General features: G+C 46.2%; 1 protein-coding gene across 1 annotated transcript; it reads left to right on the top strand.

Moving 5' to 3' along the window:
• The first annotated feature begins 6,880 nt into the window (after nucleotides 1-6,880).
• CLRN3 (clarin 3) lies at nucleotides 6,881-20,848 on the top strand. The gene is made up of 3 exons (XM_002921760.4): nucleotides 6,881-7,261; nucleotides 14,109-14,288; nucleotides 18,995-20,848. The coding sequence occupies exons 1-3, from the start codon at nucleotides 7,033-7,035 to the stop codon at nucleotides 19,273-19,275; spliced, it is 690 nt and encodes a 229-aa protein (XP_002921806.2). The 5' UTR covers nucleotides 6,881-7,032; the 3' UTR covers nucleotides 19,276-20,848.
• The last annotated feature ends 536 nt before the right edge of the window (nucleotides 20,849-21,384 follow it).

The raw sequence follows: 21,384 nt of genomic DNA, 5'->3' as shown, positions 1-21,384 counted from the left end.
GCGTGAGGCTGCCATTGCTCCAGATCAACGTGAGGCCGAAGCCAACTTGACTTGGGTCAGAGTTCTAGACGTATTTCCCTCCTGGATGCATTTGGAGAAAAACAAGATAGACAGCTATCCAGCCAAAAACTGAAGCTTGGAGAAGATACGACCAAGTAGGCCCAGATAAGGTGAACAGGATGTCAAGGAGAATCACTCAAAATCTGTGAGAACAAACCAATGATTGGACAGGACTGCCCACTTTCAGCATAAGCAATGGGGAAAAAAAATGCCAAGGGAACTGTGCAAATATATAGGAAAAAGAAAGATATAGTAAACCCTCTTCAGGTTGGAAAACACTCAGTCCTATGAACAGAAGCAGTTTCCCCTGCATACGCTGTGCTATGTAAGAACTTATAATAAGAAGAATTTAATAAAACGAGGGAGTAATAGATAATAAAACAACAGAGATGAGATGAAAAGGAAATTTCAGAGCAGGGAGAACAAATTAGAACTCCAAACCACACAATTTCAGATTTACATATTTCATATTTTTACATAAATTAGAAAAAAAAGCTTGGCTGAAAGACAAGTTATCATTATGGAGGGAAGTGGCAGTGCATTCAGGGGAAAAAGATAAGCCACTAAAGCAATCAGAGAGAAAGGTGGGTCAAAGATAACCCAACTCAAGAATAAGGAGTGTGCCTGGGGTAAGATCTTAGCAAAGGGAGCTCACGACTCACAGAAATGACACAGAAAAATTTCTTTACAATGAACTGAATGGGTAGAGTGAAAAGAGAACCCATGAATTAAAAAAAAAAAAATTCTACATAACAATCTATACACAATGTCTGGGTTACCAGCTGACTAGATCTCACAAATGAAGACTTTTGGAGCTATGCTATTGGGACAAGTAAGTCCCAATCAGAAGCAAAAAATAAGGCTGACCTCAGGCTCTTCCACAACAGTGTTCAATGTCAAGACAACAGACCAATATGTACAAAATGGTGAAGGGAAGACAATGAGGCAGCCGTGTCGTCATTCAAAAATAAAGCATCCTTTGACCATGATGGAGTAACTGGGACCAGATTGGCCCTCCAGGCTTAAGAAATCAATAGAACAGGGTGCCTGGGTGGCTCAGTTGGTTAAGCGTTTGCCTTCTGCTCAGGTTGTGATCCCAGGGTCCTGGGATCAAGTCCTGTGTGGCGCTCCCTGCTTAGCAGGAAGTCTGCTTTTCCCTCTCCCTTTACCTCTCTCCCTGCTCATGCTCTCTCACTCTCTCAAATAAATAAATAAATAAAATCTTTAAATAAAATAAAATAGGGGCGCCTGGGTGGCACAGCGGTTAAGCGTCTGCCTTCGGCTCAGGGCGTGATCCTNACTCTCTCAAATAAATAAATAAATAAATAAAATCTTTAAATAAAATAAAATAGGAGCGCCTGGGTGGCACAGCAGTTAAGCATCTGCCTTTGGCTCAGGGTGTGATCCCGGCGTTATGGGATCGAGCCCCACATCAGGCTCTTCTGCTATGAGCCTGCTTCTTCCTCTCCCACTCCCCCTGCTTGTGTTCCCTCTCTCGCTGGATGTCTCTATCTCTGNAATAAAATCTTAAATAAATAAATAAATCAATAAAATAAATCAATAGAACAGAAAATGATATACAAAGGAATGGTCTCTAGACACCAGACATCAGGCAGCANAAATAAATAAATAAATAAATAAAATAAATCAATAGAACAGAAAATGATATACAAAGGAATGGTCTCTAGACACCAGACATCAGGCAGCATAAGGCTGTGATTCCTGAGAGAAAAACAAACGAGAGGAGATTGACCACTGCCCCAGGTAGTTTCCAAGGAAGAAGAGGAAGCCATAAAGAGCCCAAAGAGAGGGAAATGAGAAACTGGGGAGGCAAATGCGGCTAGAACTGGTGGTGCAGTCCCGGTGGAGAGAGGGAGCTGCTAGGGATTGCTTGAATCTTTGGTTAGTGCTGATCCACGCCTGTGAGAGGAAGCTACCTGGGGCCAGCAAAAGCCCCACTGGAAAACAGTGTGACAAACACTTCCTGAAGCTTATACAGAGCTGGGAAGAAAGTTACTGTAACAGAGAACTCAGAAAGAGACCCACACAAATGCGGTCATCTGATTTTCAACAAAAATGTCAAGGCAATTCATTATGAAGTAAACTTCTCCTGACATCACACTTGAACAGTCGCATATCCACATGTGTAAGGATGAGATTAAGACCTTACTTCATGCTATAAAAAAAAGTAACTCAAAAAATGCAATAATCATAAATATAAGCGCTAAAATGATAAAACTTCTAGAAGAAAACACAGGAGAAAAAAAATCTTGGCAATCTAAGGTTAGACAAAAATTTTCGAAATATTTCATTTGAATCATAATTCATAAAATAGAAAGATTGGTAAGTATGACTTCACCAAAATTTAAAAATTTTTCTCTTCAAGGGATGCCTGGGTGGCTCAGTCAGTTAAGCGTCTACCTTCGGCTCAGGTCATGATCCCAGGATCCTGGGATCGAGTCCCTCAACAGGGAGCCTGCTTTTCCCTCTCCTCCCCACTCGTGTTCTCTGTCACTATATCTGTCTCTCTCTCTCTTAAATAAATAAAATCTTTTAAAAAAAATAAAAATTTTTTCTCTTTGAAGAATAGTGTTAAGGAAATGGAAAGATAAGCCAGAGCCTGGGGGAAAATAGTTGCAAAACATGTATCCAATAAAGACTTAAATGCAGAAAACACAAAGAAAAGAACTTATATAACTTAACAAGAAGATGAACAAAGTTAAGAAAATGGGCAAAAGATTTAAGTGGATACTTTACCAAAGAAAGGATACATGTGACAAATAAGCAAATAAAAAGATGCTCAATTATTAATATTAGCAAAATGTAAATTGAAGCCATTGTGAGACGCTACTGAGGACTCATTATAATGCCCAATTATAAGGGACTGATAACAGTAAGTGTTGGAGAGGCTATGGAGTGACTGGAACCACCATGCTCATCGCTCGTGGGAACACCCGTTAACACCACCCCTTTGGAAAACATTCCATCAGATTCTTCTGAAGTTAAATGCACTTACCATATGCCCCAGCAATTTCTCTCCTATGTATTTATCCAAGAGAAGGGAAAGATAATATCCACATGAAGACCTGTACACAAATTTTCTTAATAGCATTATTCATAACAGTTGATAACTTCAATCAACCCAGGTGTCCACCAAAGGCTGAATGGATTAATAAGTTTGGGGGTATTCAGAAGAATCTCAAAGCAAGCCAAATACAAAAGACTACATACTGTAATATATAATTTCTATGAAATTCTAGAAAAGGCAAAACTGTAGTGATCCAGAAAAGTAGATCGCAGAATTGTTGCATAGATAAAATGTATAGGTAATGCAATATGTGTATAGGTAATGCAGTATTACCTATAAGAACGACCCAAATTTAAAAACTTAATAGCCAGCCTTTTCTAGTACTATTGAAAAGAGAGCTTTCTCATACATTGCTGGTGGGATTATGAACAGGGGACCAATCTGAAGGCCAATTTGTGTTTGGTATAAAAAAATCCAAAAATGTCTATCTGAACCAGCAGTTCTTCTCCATGAATTTATCCTGAGGCTATAATTAGCAATCTGTAATCAGAAAAGTTTATATGGCCAAAAAAATAACAATATTCCAAATGCCCAAAATAGAATATCATTAAATGAACAAGGATAAATCCATAAAATGGAATAGTATCAAATGACATGAAATGTTACAAACCTTTATAAAAGTGGCTTATAAAGTGACTTGCACAGAAAATATCAATAAAATCAGAGAGTAAGTATTGTGAGACATTCTCTTATCAAAATTACAGAAAGTAAAAATAAATGACAAAAAATAGAAACAATATTATCATACAAGTATTTCACAAACTTATTCTTCAATAAGGAAGAAAAAATTACAATATCAAGATGTTATATGTCAATTTACAAAAGATTCTATGTAAAACCTTCAGGACTTGGCCAAAGTCCTATATTGAGAGGAAAATTCAGTTTTAAATACTTTCATTGTTAATCCAACAACAAAATAATTAAGGAAATAAAATATTTATTTCAAAAAATTTAGAGAGACAAGAGCAAAATAAATGTAACTACAGAAATTCAATACTGACAGAAATGACTTTTAATGTTCAAAAAATAAACCCAGAAGGATGGAATCTATGTAGAAAGGAAGAGAAAATGGAAATTGCTAATTCAGGTGACACCCAGAGTCCTCATTTTCATCCTCCCCTCAGGGACTGTGAGATAACCGTATACCCTCATGGAGTAGGTCACTTTTCCATTTTTAAGCAAGCTTGAGCTGGTTTGAATGTGTAGATAGCCTTATGACTTTAGAGTTGAGATACCAAATCCAGGAAGCACAACATATGAGACTGAAATATTTGATTGACATAGACCTTTTTAACTTTAAGCAGCAAAGTGTCCACAAAGATGTAAAAAAACAAAAACCCTACCAATATGTGAAATACAAACCATAGAATCAATACATACACTCATATATATATATCATGTGGCGTTGATACAGGTTACTACACTTACTGCACAATCATGTATAAAAGAACATCTCTATATAATAAAAGAACCAACACTGTCAACAGAAACTTACGCAAACGAAAATACCAACAGACAGTCAAAATACAAATATAAGTTAACCCTCAATTCTCCTTTTTTAGAAATAATACCAACAACCTATTTTTCATCTCCCAGCTTGAGAAAGATGAAAAGGATTAGTAATAGTGTGTGGTGACGGGGTTGTGGGAAAATGAGCTCTCTGTACGAAGTGCTGTTGGCAGGTGTTTCAACTAGTCCAAACTTTCTTCCGGTCTGCACGCGTTTGTTGACTCAACAGTTCTGTGTGTAAGAATTCATCACAAAGGAACACCTGGAAAGGCTAACAAAGTCGAACATAGAAGAGGCATCATCACACCATGGGCACAGCAGCGAAAAAGTGGAAACAACTAAAATGTCCCCCAAAATAGATATGTGTAACTAAATTATGATTACTTGTCACAAGGGCAAAATGGATCGATTGGTGAATTGTCCCATGACAAATTGTTGAGATTCGTAATAGCGCATTTTAGAGTTGGACATAAAGTAGAACTTGGTTTTAATATCAATGTCGATGTGGACGTAAAGATGTGGGGGTAAAAGTCTCTGCCCAGGTATGAACAGAATTACTTCTTCTGGAGGGAGTTTTTAATTTTATTTGCTTTCGTCTTTATTTTTGTTAGTTCTATTTGATATATTTTTTGTAATGAGCCTATATAATCTGTGTATCACAATACAAAATTATTTCACTCTGGAAAATGGGCTTAAGGATGTCTGGGTGGCTCAGTCGGTTAAGCACCAGCCTTCGGCTCAGGTCATGATCCCAGGATCCTGGGATTGAGTCCCACATCAGGATCCTTGCTCAGCAGGGAGCCTGTTTCTCCCTCTGCCTGTTTCTCCCCCTGCTTGTGCTTTCTCTCTGACAAATAAATAAATAAAACCTTTCAAAGAAGAAAAGAAAAGCAAAAGAAAATGGCTCAAAGGAAATAAGTACTGAAACTACTGAAATATATACTTAAAAATACAGTCAGAATAAAGACTTAATTGGAAAAAAATCAGTTCTCCCAATAATATACAATGTTGTGAAGACAGAATAAAGCGTGCCCATTCACCTGCGTAAAGGTGGGCGGTCAGATCAGTATGAAGTTTTCTAAGAAGCAGCTGAACAAAGCGTAGGAACAACTTCAGTAAAAGTTCGCATGCTTTGACGCACTTCCAGAAATCTAAGCCAGGAAATACCCAGAGATATGGACAAGGGTTATGTAGAAATATGTTCATGCATGTTTGCATGTTTTTTTTAATCACAAATTAAAAACAGCATACATGTCCACAACAGTGGAGTATTTGTTCGTATGTCTCCAATAATTCATTTAACAAATATTTGCTGAGTGTCTGCTCTTTGACAGACCCTGGAGTCTAGTGGTCAGCAAAACAAACATGGCTCACCTCCTGAGGCCCATAGTCCAGTTCCTCTAAGGGGAAAGACAGAAGACCCACTCGTTCCACCACTCATACGTTAGGTGCTATTCAAGAAAAGTACGGGACACAAATGTGCATTTATGCTATTACTTCATAATCAAAGAATACAATAAAAAAGAGGAGAGCAAACATGTTGTGAACACCTATTTACTATCTTGAGAAGTGATGTGCTTGCCAAACAGAGGAGTGCCTCTGAGAGACAGAAAGGATCATTTGTAAACCATTAGCCACTCAACAGGGAGGAAAGAGAGGCAGCATAAAGATTTAACTCGAGAATGCTCAGAACCATTTCCATCAGAGCACTGAGGACAAATGAAGATGTCCTTAGATACCCTCTCAAGTTACAATTTAAATAATGTGCAAATATCATCTAGTTTGGAGGAAGAAACTTGAAAGGTGCACCCCTCTAATGAAGTCTAAAAGTAAGGAGGTTGTCAGCTTTGCTCTTTTCATTTCACAGCATCTTTAGCAAAGGCTGAATCTTCTCAGCGTTCCTTTTTGAACCGTGGTTAGGGTCGCGTCCTTAACGGTAAAGCAAGCCTGTGTTGTTGGCTGCCAGCATCCGCAACATCGTGGGAGGACGGGCCCTCGTGTTTTAGGGATTCTAGTCCTGATGTGGTAGGCTGAGCGTGCTCCGAGGGCACATGACAAAGAGTTATAAATTAATTGTGTGCTCCAGGAAGTCCTTGGGAATACCTGCCTGCCCCTTGTTTCCGCTGGTTGCTTGTCACCATGGCAACCCCTAACTCCAGACCAAAGTTCAGCCGCTGTAAATCTTTATGACCATATTCATAGTCCAGTGTTCCTTGGGGCGTTTTGTCCCTTCAAGAGCAAGCTGTTTTATTTTATAAGAAGTGTTCATTCAGACTCCATTTCTAAATACTGGGCTCCGAATGATAAGGTCCACACATAGTACAAAAGATTGTTGCTTTCTTTGTTGATCGTGGGACCCTGACCTTCCGGAGAAGATGCCGACGACGAGGAAAACCCTGATGTTCTTATCGAGCTTTTTCACGAGCTTTGGGGCATTCATCGTAGTCTGCTCCATGCTTGCGACCCAAGAATGGGTCAGCAGCAGAATTGCCATCAGTGACGCTTCTTCCAATGGTAGTCTCATCATCGTCTATGGACTCTTCCGTGGTAAGAGTCGTCAAGAATTCAGTCATGGACTTGAGGAATCGGAGAAAGACTTTGGAGGTAAATGAGAAATTAATTTGAATGGTACAGCGAGATTGCATTAACTGGGTAAGACTCATGTCAGCCTCTATGTGGGCCAAGTAACTGCTCAAAAATGATTCCCTTGTAACAGCTGTGAGATGGCTTGTAGATATGAACATATATTTCACCCACATTATTATTTTGGCTTCCTCGGTTCTGGTTGTGTCTGTTAGCAGCACAGTCTAAATAATTCTGGCACAGGCTCTGTTGAAGCAGCATTACCAAGTTTGCTGACAAGTAAATAATTAAGTAAGTACATCTAGCAGGAATATGGTATCCAGGGGCGCCTGGGTGGCGCAGTCGTTAAGCGTCTGCCTTCGGCTCAGGGCGTGATCCCGGCATTCTGGGATCGAGCCCCACATCAGGCTTCTCCGCNTCTCCGCCATGAGCCTGCTTCTTCCTTTCCCACTCCCCCTGCTTGTGTTCCCTTTCTCTCTGGCTGTCTCTCTCTGTCAAATAAATAAATAAAATCTAAAAAAAAAAAAAGGAATATGGTATCCAGCATAGAAGGATAGTAAAACGTATTTTTAGTTGTATTGACTGCAGATTTTTTTAAAAGATTTTATATATATACATATATATATATTTATTTATTTATTTGGAGAAAGAGAGTGAGAGAGAGACAGTACGAGCAGGGTACAGGGCAGAGAGAGAAGCAGATTCCCCACAGAGCAGGGAGCCCAACGCAGGGCTTGATCCTAGGACCCCGGGATCATGAGCTGAGCAGAAGGCAGATGCTTCACTGACTGAGCCACCCAGGCGCCCCTAAAAGCAACATTTGTAAATTTATTTAGCGCCTGGGATGGACTTTGCATTGAGTGGTGTTGCGTGCAGGTAAACAGGCATTATGAGCGTGACTCAGTCATTAACCGCTGACTTACAAACGTGCGTCATTAACTTCCTCATACAAACGTAGTATTTGGTTTGAGTTTGAGCCTTAAATCCTGAGCAACGTAGTTGTATCTCCAAGTCATGAAACTGTCTCTTAGACATAAGCAAAAGCAACATCTCCTCCAGTGGTCCGGTAACGTTACACCCCTCCTCTAGGACCGGCCTCCGCTTCTCGGGAAAGCGAGGAATATTGCCTTTGCAGCAACCAGAAACTGAGACTTTCAAACACGCGGTCACACATTCAGTATGTGAACAGCATTTTCAGAACCAGAATGTGTACTAGTTCCGGAGTTTCCAGACACACTGAAAAATTTTTAAATATGAGATGACAGCCGGTGAATTTTTTGATTTTCATGCGGTCTGTTTGGAACCAGTTGGTTCCCGTCTGAGCTACATAGCTTCAGTGAGAGCCTGATTACCTCTATCAGGAAAGCTCGGGGAGGCCAGGGGAGGTCGGAGCCTGGCTCTAGAGCCCGGTGTGAGGGAGGGAGAGTGGGATGCTGTGGAGATTGCGGGGAGAGGCACTGTTGAGAACACCCCTGAGGGCACAGGGCCAAGTGGGCGCTGTGGAGCCATATGGCAGCGTGGATGAGGCACACTGTTTGCATTTGCTTTGCCTGGCTCTCTACTTTCATTCTTTGTAGCCGCAGAGCCATGGTCAACTTTCTGAAGTCACTGGCCAGCATCCAGGTCCTGTAGAAGATAAGCTGCCCCCAATCGGAGAGGGTACACCACAGCTCGCTCTGGCAGATGTCTGCTGAGGGCTCCCCGGTGCCTAGGGGGTGTTCACTGTGGAGGGTTCTAGCAATCACTGGACTTGGAGCATTTGTCAACAATTGTCTAAGATAGGGAAATGTCACATAACTAGAACGTATATCACGGGGTCAGCGATTGCAGACCCATGGGTGTTTTCCCTGGAGAGCAGAACTGGAGACTGAGGCATGGCTGCTGCCCTGCGGGTTTCTCGGGACCACATGGGGCTCATCTCAAATCAGAAACCAATCATTGGCAGCAAAATAAAATATGTATAAATGCCACTTTCTTCCCCAGCAGTGATGCATCAACTTTTCCATTGAAGACGTTAACATTATCAACGTCTTGCCCAGGATGAGGTCACACTGAAAATCTCCAAAGAGGAGTTAATATTGCAAAGCTCTGCTATGTTTCTGCACAGGACTTATCACATTGTGCCAATTTTGGCTGTAGATTTTGAGATAACAGCACAGTATGAAGTGACGATGGCTGATTTCAACACGCCAAAAGAATCCAGCCACCAATAGGTCAACTGGTGGGGAAGATAATCCATTAAGCCCGGCAAGGAAACTCTCTAACATGTGACCAGATCATGTGGCCAGCTCAGCCCGACCAGGAGATCTACCAGCTTCATCGGTGGTATCTCAGTTTGTCCAATATCCAGATGAAAAGTTGCAGCCCCTGTGTCCACCAGGAAGCTCTTTGCTTTTGTGACTCCAAAAGTTCTGGATATTGAATTTCAGTCCAGAACACTTCCCTGAGCAGCTACTCGGTGAGGGAGGGCCTGGGACACTGCGAGTCACTGCGCATGGCTCCTGGGTTTGATGAGCTCACCATAGCTTCTATCTAGAGAAAGGCCCCATCAGTTAAATCTGGCAGTGCAGGTCGCTATGACAGCAAGGGGGAGTTTCACCCAATCTCCCCGCCCACCCCACCCACCAGTCTCTTTTCTCCGCCTACCCCATTTGTTCTCAGGGGACTCAAAATTGCACCATTGGCCCAAGCTAAAAAATAATTAGAACAGTAAATCTGCTGCAAAAATGAATTAATTGCAAGGAGACAAACCAATGAGGCTTATTTCTTCCTTAGTACTCCTGCTTAGCAACCCCCCCCCATCTATACTTTTCCGAGAAGGAGCCACTTATTATTTGTCCCCAGAGACGTGACCGTGCTGGGTGATGGAGTTTAACAGGGCAGAAAAGGCGCTCCCCCTCCTTTTCCGTGAGAGAACCCAGATAAATTTCCCAGAGGCTGGGCATGCCAGCTGGGACTTCTTGGAAGACCTCAAAGGCCCAGCTTGTCAGGGGCACACTGCGGTCCGCGGGTTGAGGGGTCCCCTAGGTCGGGGTCCCCTAGGTCAGGTTCCCTGATGACAAGGTGCTTGAGGAGTGGGTGGGGGCAGTTCCCACCCACCCACAAAGCCACTGGTTCTTCCTCAAGTTCTGAGGACTGATGGAAAACCAGAGCTAGGAAGACCATATGGCAAGTGGCTCCGGAAGGGTTAAATCTCCATGCACAGAAAGCCCGATGTCCGGATGACCCATTTCTGTATGCTGCCCACCGCCCCCAGCACATTTTCTGTCTCCCAGCTGTGGGAGCCACGGCCTCCTTCCTGAGGTTGCCAGAATCCGGGCAATTAGTTCCGATTGTGAGGTGGTTTTCCTGATTCCAATGCTTGGCCCTGAAAAGGAAGAGGAAAGAACGGAATGTATTTGCTAATTTTGTAGGCAGAGAGCAGCTGTCAGTTGCTGGGGGCGGGGGGAGTATTCTATTTCATTCTTGCTAACTTTCCCTGAATTTCCAGCTTCCATTGTCTGAGTTCTGAGCCAGGAGGGGGCTGAGAGATACAGCTGTCATACCTGATAGGAAATTCAGAAGCTGAAATAGAATTTTAAAATACGGCAGGTAAAATTAAGATAAACCGTTCCGTTAATACAAAGAAAAGTATGAGTCAGGAGGCCCTACATTGACGCCCTTTTGAAAAATCGTGTCTGTTAGATCTTACCAACTGTCAAAAACAAAGCCTAACCTAATTGTCACTTTCTAGTTTACTCTGAAAAAGTAGAATGTTCACCATTTGCAAATAAACATCCATGTGCAGCTTTTAATAAGTGTATAAAGCAGAAATATTCTCCAGGGCACACTGGAGATGACATTCTCCCCACACTGAAATGTCTATTTTCTAGTTAAGTATCCAAATTATTTCTTACTGGCTAAACACAGAGTTTATTTGGTCCCCAGCAAATTTCTGGTTAGTTTCAGGCTTCCTCCTTGGTGGCCTGGGAGGCGCAGGGTGAGTGGCGTGGGAAGCAATTCTTCCTCATGGTGACAGTTGGAAACTCCGTAGCATTCGACCCTGCACCTCTGAACAGGTGTGTCCTACTTCCCGTTTTTCCCTAGTCCTACTCTGCTGTCATTACCCACTCGTTTCAGGACAGATGCATGGTACGTTAGAGCTAGGAGAGTCCCCGACCCTGGCTTCGCCACGGCAAGCTAGGGAGCGAGCGTCTCAGCCTGAGCTCAGGGCCTTCCTAACAGCACAGCCCACGCAGCTCCCCAGAGGACAGGTGGCCCATCGGACTTCAGCCATCCTAACCCAGGCCATAGGTGGTGGCAGGCAGGACATTTATAGTTTAACTATGTCATTAGAGTTCTCCCTTGGGATGTGTCCCACAGGGGGCTGTGCTGAGGACCTGCACAGCCTGTGGGTCATTAGCAGAAGCTTTGAAACAGTCCAGTCACCACTGGGTCCCTATGAGCTGAACTTTGCTCCCAGGCCCTCCTCTCACTGAGGAGCAAAATGTTCTCGAGCCAGGGTGGTGACGTCATCGGGTCCTTGCTGCTGGGCTGATAGCTTCCCTCTTCTGGCCTCTGTGTTCTCTGAGGGGGTTCCCAGGGATGCGTGGCCACGCCTGCATGGGCCGGCTGCTGGTCTCCGTCTCCGCTCTTCTTCCCACCAGTTTGGTTTCTGCAGCCTCTCGCTGTCCACTGTCCAGGGACAGGAAATCTGTCTCCCTCCCAGAGTGTTGCTGACATAAAAAATAAAAATAAAAATCAGAACTAACAATCCAAGTGCCCAGAACTGGAGAGAGGAGGGATCTGGTACAGGTCATACCCCCTCTGATGGGGGGAGCTGTGCCGCTCTGGCCAGCGTGTTTTGGGGCTTGAAGTCAGAGTCAAGTGTGTGCAGAGCAGGGAGCAGGCGGGCAGGAGCTTTGGAATCATGCCTTACGAAGAACATTCTGGAGATGTGGGCTGTCGATCACATTGGGATTTATGTCTCTTCAATGACGAGAGAGGCTGCCAGACTGAGAGGAGCGAGTAGACTCTGTGTGGCTGCAGAGGAAGCGGTAGGACTTCGGGCAAAAGGCGGAGAGACGCACGTGTGGGCCCAACACAATGAAGAGCTTTTATTCATTCATTCATTCATTCATTCATTCATTCATTTGTGTGTGTGTGTTTTAATTTAAATTTCAGTTAGTTAACATACAGAGCAATGTTGGCTTCTGGAGTAGAGCTCAGAGACTCGTCAGTCCCATACGACACCAGTGAAGAGCTTTTAAATAATGAAAGCGACATGGCATGAAAAGGACCACCTTACAAAGACAGAGCCCCTTGTCGCCAAGACACATGTCAGGAGCAGGCTTGGTGGCTCCTCCCCCGGGGTGCACCCGTCTCAGGGCCGCCTCCTATTCCCAGGGACCCCATTTCTTGGAGCTCTCTGGTTCAGAGAGAGAGAGAGATAAGGAGCTCCCAAGCCCTGGAACAAGGGATCTTTCCTGGCCTTTCTGGTTTCTTTTCTCTAAAGCTGCTCTGTGGCGAGGCTGGGAGTGGCTCCCCGCTCTCTCCCAGGGGCCTGGGAAACAGGAATGGAAAGAAGAAGGCTTTTATTTTCTCTTACCGGACCTCCCCCGCCCATCACGGTTCTCCTTTCTCACAATTCCCAATGACTTCGTTGGCATCTTACGATGAACTCTGACATCTTTTCCCCAGATTCCTTTCTGTGTATCATTGTGGCTTTCACTGAACATCTTGGTAAACACATTAGTTAATGTGGTGGCAATCACCTAAGGTCCTAAGACACACCGGCAGCCTTTGGACATGTTTTATAAATGCATGGCTGGGGTTACCGGTAAGTGTGGGGACAGCATGCCTCTGGTGTCTGGTCATTCTGTGTTGTAAACAAAGGATTGAGCAGGGGAAACAGATGCATAGGGACGGTGGCTGGTTGTGGTTAGAAACAGGAGGATGGCAAAAGCAGGCGCTCAAAGCTAATGGCCAGGACATCTGTGTTTCGTTTGGCATGAGTGCATACCCATGTCTGGAGCTCCTTTGCACTTAAGAAATGTGCACATTTTATAAAATGCTGTTGGAGCTCGGAGGAACAGAGCTTGGGGAGAGTTCTGATGGTTTACCCACAGGTCAGCTTCTGCGTTTGAGCCACATGGGTACTGGGTCCTCTCTGGCTCCGGGGAAGTGACGTCAGATTGTGGCCGACACCCCATTTGTAGACACAGCAGTCATCTGCCTGTCCCCTGGCCATCTTTGGCTCCCAGCTACCTGGTCATCTCCATCAGCCCCTCCCCTCCCGGCCTTCTGTGTAATGAGCTCACCTCCGAAATCTCGGGGTGTCCTGGATCCTCTGGGTCACAGGTTTTGTGTAAGTGTCCCAAAGGGGAAGCACAGGAGTGCTCCGAGCAAGGGAACACTGTCCCTGAGGAAGCGTGGTGATGCCCACCTGCAAGCACCAGAGGCCAGGATGCGCTGAGGACGGATGTCCCGCCCCACCGCACCTTATCAAGGAGGGCATCCTCTTTCCTCGGGGAAATTAAAATTGGGGTGGATAGCCAGTTATCCGAAGTCCTGCCTTTACACACATTCAAGGACCCCGGAAGGAAAGAGGACCCTGAGGCCCCACCCCTTCCGGTTCGCGCACCTGAGAGGTGCCCCTGCAATCCCCTCCCCCAGCGCCAGAAAGGAGAGAGGGAAAGAGGACCCCCGAGGCCCCACCCCTTCCGGTTCGCGCACCTGAGAGGTGCCCCTGCAATCCCCTCCCCCAGCGCCAGAAAGGAGAGGGTGCAGAGCGCAGAGGACTGCGGGCGGGGGGGGGCCCTGGTGTAGCCCTGGGGTCTAGGACTGGTGTTTGCTTTTTGTGCTACGTGCTTACCACATACTGCTTTAGTTTTAGAGAAACTGAACAATTCTTCCCAAAAAACGCTGCATTGGGTGGTTATCCTGTCCTTGATCCTCAGCCTGTGCACCTCGCTGCTCAGTTCTGGGCTCACCTTTTACAACAGCGTCAGCAACCCCTACCAGACGTTCTTGGGGCCAGTGGGCGTGTACACCTGGAGCGGATTTGCTGGTGAGTGTCCCCTGCAACACCGGGCGTTCTGCTGACAAGCAGGGCCTCTGTGTCTCTGTCCCTCTGCGGCTCGGTCCCACGCATGCACACACATGATCCCGGGGAGCCATGGAATTTAAGCAGACCTAGTATGTGCCAAGTTGTGTGCTGGGGCCCGGGGTTTATGTTCGTAAACCTACAGCATTTATTAAGCTCCTTGGAAATTAAAATGTTTTAAATGCCCTGGTGAAGAGGCAAGGAGTGACATGTGGACAGGGTGTTAGGTGTTAAAATATATAACATACACCACTCGTTGCTGTTGAGAATCAAAAGTAAGGGGTGTCGATGCTCCTACATTGACAAAACATTCACGGTTGACAACAAACTCCTGCTATGTGCTGAACTCCAGATTAGGTTCCGTATAACTATGGAAGTACACACACACACACACACACACACACACACGTACACACGTACACACACACAAACATGCACCCATGCACAACGTACAAACACGTGCACACACATACACATTCACACACGCACACACGTACACATTCACACATGCACACACGTACACACACATACACACACACATGCACACACTTATTTACTCTCCTCACCTCCAAATAACAGTGTGGACTAAAATCTAAACATGACACATCTCTATGACTGTGCACCGAGGACCAGAAAGAAGGTCATTTAGAGACTCTAGGGCCAACACCCTTCTTGTGGGTGACCTGTGAGCCCCGGGTGATTCTGCGTGGTGTGGTGAGGTTACTTTGTGTATTGGTCAGGGTTGGGTGGGGTGCAGCAGAGACGGGAAGCGGATCCCAGCTTTGGTCCCACGATGTGTGGCTCTCACTGGGGTTTCTCGAGGCTCAGCAGCCACCGTGAGTGCCCAGAGGCATGGTCAAGTGGGCTGCCTTGGCTCTCACCAGGAGGCCAGATTTCTTCCGCTCTCTCCCCCTCTCCACCGTGAGAACCTGATCTTGAGAAAGGACCTGAAGAAGCCTGTCCTACCTACAGGATGACTCTGGAGCTGGCTTCCTGCCAGGTGGTGCATTTTAACAGAAGCCAGGAACTTTCAAGCACTCGAAAGGTGGTCTGGATAATAAGGTACCAGGAAGCCTTGAAGAGGACTCTGGGCAGCCTCTGTGAGGCCATCCTTGCACGAGCCCCTTGCCGGTGGTGGGAAGGGATGTGCTGGTCTCTGCGCTGCGGCCACCCGCAGTGCTGTGCTGGAGAAGAGGGACATCCGGCTCTCGGGGGAGGGGCTCCCTGACCGTAACTCCGTGGCCTTCTTCAAGCCAACAGTTGAAGAGATGCATGAGCCAGCCCCAGGCAGCACTGATCAAGGGAAGTCCATGTGACTCACTGCTCAAGAGGGGATGTTTTTAAGAGTGCAATTCATAATCATTCAGCTGGGCCAGCGGTGGGACCTGGGACTGCAGGTCTGGCCACACTGCATGCTCGCTCCTCGACTCTGAGGGTTTGGGGTCGGGCTGTTTTAGCCATATCCACACATGACTTGCCCTTTCCTTTCTTCCTGTGGTTTTATTCCCTGGTGGTAAAAACAAAGACACACACACACACACCCATTTACTGGGCACCCTCTGTAGGCCAGCCACAACAGTGCTGTGGAACGCACCAGGATCAGGCTAAGGGACTTGGTTACAAACTCAAACGTCCTCTCCCGAAGGCCAGGCTTCCTCTCCCCAGGCTATTTCTAGGATTATAGCTCACCTCAGTCAAACCAAAGGCAAGACTCCTCGGCACTCTTTGCCAGGGTAAAAAAATGGATTATATAAATTTTTTGCTCATATAATTAAGCAGCTAAAGAAAGCAGTGGCCTCAGGTACGGCTGGATTCAGGGTCTCAGCCCACACTGTCAGAACTCTGATTCCCTTCTGTGCTTGTTTCTTGATTTTCCCAGTGCTCTTTCTGGCAGTAAGCAGTGGGCGGGCCCCCTTAGGGCAGGGTAACTGCCAGCAACCCCAGGAGAAAGACTTCTTTTCCCCCAAATCTGACTCTCCCTGGAATTGTCCTTCCCCACGCATGGAGCAATCCCCATGGCCACCAATGGGGTTGACCTCACCGGCTGACCCACCCAATGCCTGGGACACCTGACCCCTTGGAGCTGGGGCTGGGGGCAGTTCCAAGAGGAAAAGCAGGTGCCAGTACCAAAGGAGGTTTGGATGTGGGGCCTCAGACACAAAACGAGACCACGTCACCACACTACGGCTGGTGGGGCACAAAGCTCATTGCTTCATAAACCCTGCTTCTGCAAGGCCGGAGTTTCCAGTTCTCTGTCTCCACAGTCGAAGATAAGCTGACTTTGCACACGGTAGAGGCCGATGCATGTCTGTGGAGGAAAACATGAAAAACACGGGGCCGGTGGCCTTCCCATTAATCCCCGCCTACTTCTAACAACAAAGAATTGTCTGACAGTGGGCGAGCTCGTGCAGCGTTCCTTTCCCAGCTTGGGGCAAGTTCTAACACACAGAAGGGGCTGTCAGGTGGGCAGAGACACAATCCGAGACATCAATGTGTGCGGAGGAGGTCTGCATTCTGGCAGGGGTCACAGGGAGATTTTGTGGCATCGGTCTTCGCGTCTGACCTCCTCTGAATGCCCCTCCTGTCCTCTTGATCCCAGTGCTCTGAGAAGCCAGATGTTTGCCCCGAGTTTGCCTCTGGGGGCTCCCGATTTTCTTCACATGAGCTCTGAATGTGCAGAACATAGTGGAAACTCTGTTTAGGTGAGGCTCGGCCTGAAGAAGGCTTTTATGCACAAAGATGCCATTGACATATCCTTGCTTTGAGTCATCTTGGCTGGAGACTTGGTCCCCTTGGTCAGGCTGGCTCAGGGGCTCTCGAACCAGAGGGAAGTGCTGCAAATCCCTTGTGAGGCTGGATTTGTACAAATGCCCCTTGGCTTCAGGGAAGAGGACGCGGGCTTCCAAGCGTGGTTCGGAAGGAACAGGAGCAGATTCTGTTTGGGAGGAAAACACAGCAGCATCACAGCCTCCCAGGCTCCTGCGCCCTGTGACCCCAGCCTGCCCTTCGCCCCACAGCAGCCTGGCGTGGCCCTACCCTGACCACAGGGGCTATAACTGTAGGCTGAGAGAATGTTGGGGCCTGGCAGAACTTTGTACATTATTTGATCCTCATCCCGGGACCCCAGAGAGCAGAAGGTGATGGGGCATGTCACATGGCCTGGTGGGGACAGGCCAGGCCTGGAGACAGCATCCTGAACCTTCAGGAGCTCCCTCTGGTACCATGGGGCCCTCTTTACCCTCCGTAAATCCCCTGTCCCAGAGAGCCAGAGAAGCAGACAGGGAGAGGCAGCTCCTTCCTGCAGAGGCTCAGGTCAGCACATGTCTGCAGCGAGCCCTCCCTATCCAAATCAAAGCCGAGCCCTTCCCACCGCAGAGAAAAGTGTGTAACCCTTTGTTCACCCTGCCCCTTTGTGACTAAGCTTTTACAAGAAATTGCACAAGAGCATAATGAAGGATAATGAAGGAGTGTGAGATGCATAGAGCATCAGAGGAGGGGCTCTTGTATTTCCAAATTATTGAGAAGTAAAACCATTTCGCTGAGCATGAAAGTCCGTCATCAAGGATGGTCCAAGTGTTCTCCTCACACAAAAGCCCATGTGTCAGGGCCTTTGGAGGATTGGTAAAAGTCTCTGGGTGAGGCTATGGCCAGGACACGTTGACCCCAGAACGTCTGTCCAGTTGTGGGTAAATATTCTCAGAGAGGGCAACCATCCCCTCCGTCAGTCTTGGAACATTCCATCAGCTTGTAGAGCACGCTGTGCTCCCCTCTGGCCACCGCCGCCACCCCACTCCCAGCCCAGCCCCATTCCAACCAACCATGAATCTTCCCTTTGTCTTGGTCAAGCTGATCCCCTTTGGAAGGTGAGGAATGAGGTCCAGAGAAGCCCTGGGGCCGTGTGGCTGGAGACTTAGAACCCAGCTCTCTCTGACCCCAGAACTCTGTTCTCCAGGTGGGCCAAGGTGGCTGTCCAAAGTCACTACCAAGACACACTCTCCAGGGGAGGACTTTGTGAAGAAGAAAAAGGGAAGAGAAGACAATTAACAAGTTCTCTTTTCACTAGTTTAGCGAGGAGACCCTTCCTGGTTAAACGCTATGCTTCACTGCAAGCAGAGTGAAAGTCCAGGCTCTGAGCCAGCATGGGAGACTCTCCGGAGTGGTCTCTTCCTCTGTAGTCAGTGCTCAGGACCCTCAGAGAGGCTCCCTATGGGCCAGGTTCCGTCTTGCGGTCCCAGGGGTTCCGAGCTCACTGCACCCCCATGCGTCTTCGTGTAGGCTGCCTCTTCTGTTTGCAAAGCTCTGTCCTTCAAGTCCTTGTCATCCATCCAGTCCTCTCTAGAAAGTTTGACTCTCATGTCTGCTCATTCTCGAGTTCATTCCGCACATCTCTGCCTGCACTGGCTGAGGGAGGGGTCCACGACATGCCGGCAGCACAGCACACCCTGCAGAAAGGACTTGAACCGTATTTTCGCCCTTGGCTGGGCAGTGTCCTCAGTCTGTAGCAGTTCATGCCTAGAATCTAGCTCAGGTCTTATGCTTGCTCTACACTCCAATACCTAGAAGACTGTAAACCCTGCGCGTGCCCACAGAACACAGGTTCCTTTAAGAATAAAATTGACATTTAAAAAAGGTTTCACTGTATCATTTACGAGACTTAATCTTCTTTCCAGCCTTCTTCACTTTTGTGACCATGATACTGTTCGTGGGGAACGCACAATCCAACCACCTCTCGGAAGAACTGGCCCAGACGCTGTACCCGCTATACCCAGCAGCCGCCTACGGAGGAACTACCCACAGCTACGGTTACTCGTTTTGGCTTGCACTACTCGTCGTTCTTCTAAGTATTGTCTCTGTGGTCATCATTGTGTTCTACCAGAAGGTCAGATATCAGCGAAAGCAGGAGCAGAGAAAGCCCATGGAATATGCTCCAAGGGACGGAATTTTATTCTGAATTTGATGTTATGTTATTTTGTCATTAGGTCTATTCTATTGTATGTCGGCTCCTGAGTGGTGACAGGCTCGCTTGTCTGGACAATCAGCAAGGTTAAGTGCAGCCCTGGTTGACTGTCACTTTGTGATGGTTTTGTAACTCATGACACTCCATAAGTGATGTCACCTTGCAAAGGGTTCTTCCCACTAGGGTGGGGAAGATGGAGGGGCAATCTCTCCAGTCCATGCAGTGTTCAAAGCGGTAGAATGATTCTGAGACTCTGGACCCTCCCGACCCGGGCTCGCTCTCTAAGACAATAAAGATTTGTGGTGTGCACTTTAGTACCTAGGATCTCCTTCTCCTCAGAAGGGACCAGGTATGTCTATTCCAGCTGTTTCTGGGGATTCAGAACTTGTCTTTCCAGGACCAGGTGTTGGAAGCAAAAGGTGGGCAAGACTTTGGAGTAAATGCCCTGGTCCTCTAGACCCCTGGTTGCTGACATAATTCAAACCCAATGGTGGGTAGAAGTGCTGATATATGACCTTTGAACCCATTTTTGAGGTTCCAAGGTGCAGCTTTTGTATGGAAGAGACTAGGAAGGGAGAAGATTTAAGAAAGATAAAAATTATAGCCCTGTAGCCTTCACACTAGGGAGGCTAAATGTATTTTTGGCTTAAAAGGATTGCAGTGAATTAGTCGAAATGGAAATGTAACGTTGCAAGAAGTTCTAGGAACCAACCCTTTGCTATTGACATAGTATAGTTGGCTGGATGGGAGTGGATTGGCCATCAGTGGACTCCGGCCCAGCCAGAGCCTAAGAGCACTGGGCTGGCAGCCATCCCTGAGTGAGGGCTAGGCAGATGGAGAACGCAGTTGTTGGGTTGCCCTCTAAGAACGGGTGGGTAAAATTGGTTCACAGAGTCAAAAAAACACAATGGGTCACCATTGAAAAGCTTTGAAAAGCTCCAGAATGGATTAGACCCACTTTGCCAATAGGATATTCTTCCAGAAAATCTCTTTGAGGATCTTTTGTTCATGAATATCCCATAAGTCAGCCAGGTTTAACATTGACAGGATTCTGAAATAATGACCCATCTCGGCTTGATTGAACGAAAGTCAAACGGAGCAGAAATTTAGCATAATTTATACTCCAAGTGTAATTTACAAAGCAGCAGCTCTTTGGACAGAAAGATCTCCTTTATGAAGCTATTAGGAATTCACAACCTTCTTATCTACTATTTTTTAACACCCTGTCTTAGGATTAATATTTTTCATTTAGAAACGCCCATTGAATACGTATGATGTGATTAGCAGTGTGCTAACGTGGGTACCTGCAGAGGCAGAACGAGAAGTCAAGACAGGCATTCCAAGAGCAGTTGTTAAACTCCATGTAAAACAGGGACTTAGTCACCAGACTGCGCTCATCCTCCGAAAGGTCAGTCCTCTAACCGCCCACCCCAAAGTCAAGGTTACTCTAATAAACTAACTTGCTGTGAAACTTTGAACGTATTAAAAATATGGTTCTCAACAGTGAAAAAAGTTCTAAATTCTTTGAAGCTAAAAACATTTATGTTCTTTGAAGTTTGAAATTTTTATCAGATTTTGATAGTGTGGACAAGTAATGGAAGAGGAAACGGGGTATGAGTGACAAATCCATGCAAATGATGGCTGAGTAGGCAGGCACTCACACCCTGTGTTAGTGCAAAGGGCACTATAGATATAAAGACCACATTTACTCATCTCAAAGTTGGAGCAGAGCTTGGTTCCTTTAGGGGACAAACTATCTCAATCCTGATATCACAGATGACCTTTAAGGAACCATTCAGAACGGGAATCTGGTACGGGGAAGTACGTTTCACAGTTCTGGAGAGGAAGGGCTTGACTCTCTCTTACTGTGTCTGAAGGTAGAAGGTAATGAAACAGTGTGCGTGTATTCCTTAGAAATCTTGTTGAGGAAGAACAAAGTTTGCGGACTCCTCGGAGACGTAGACGGGATTTGCCATTCTAAAATTACTTCATAAATGTGCGTTACATTTGTCGTAGTGGAACCACATGAAACACCATTTTGAAAGTCTGAACTACCCTGTGGAATTAGAATGTTTCAGTGGTCATGATATGACCCCTTAATTA

The sequence above is a fragment of the Ailuropoda melanoleuca genome, chromosome 6, assembly GCF_002007445.2.
Source record: "Ailuropoda melanoleuca isolate Jingjing chromosome 6, ASM200744v2, whole genome shotgun sequence".
Taxonomy (NCBI): domain Eukaryota; kingdom Metazoa; phylum Chordata; class Mammalia; order Carnivora; family Ursidae; genus Ailuropoda; species Ailuropoda melanoleuca.
Note: the sequence above shows the minus strand (reverse complement) of the source record. Positions and strands in the feature narration are given on the sequence as shown.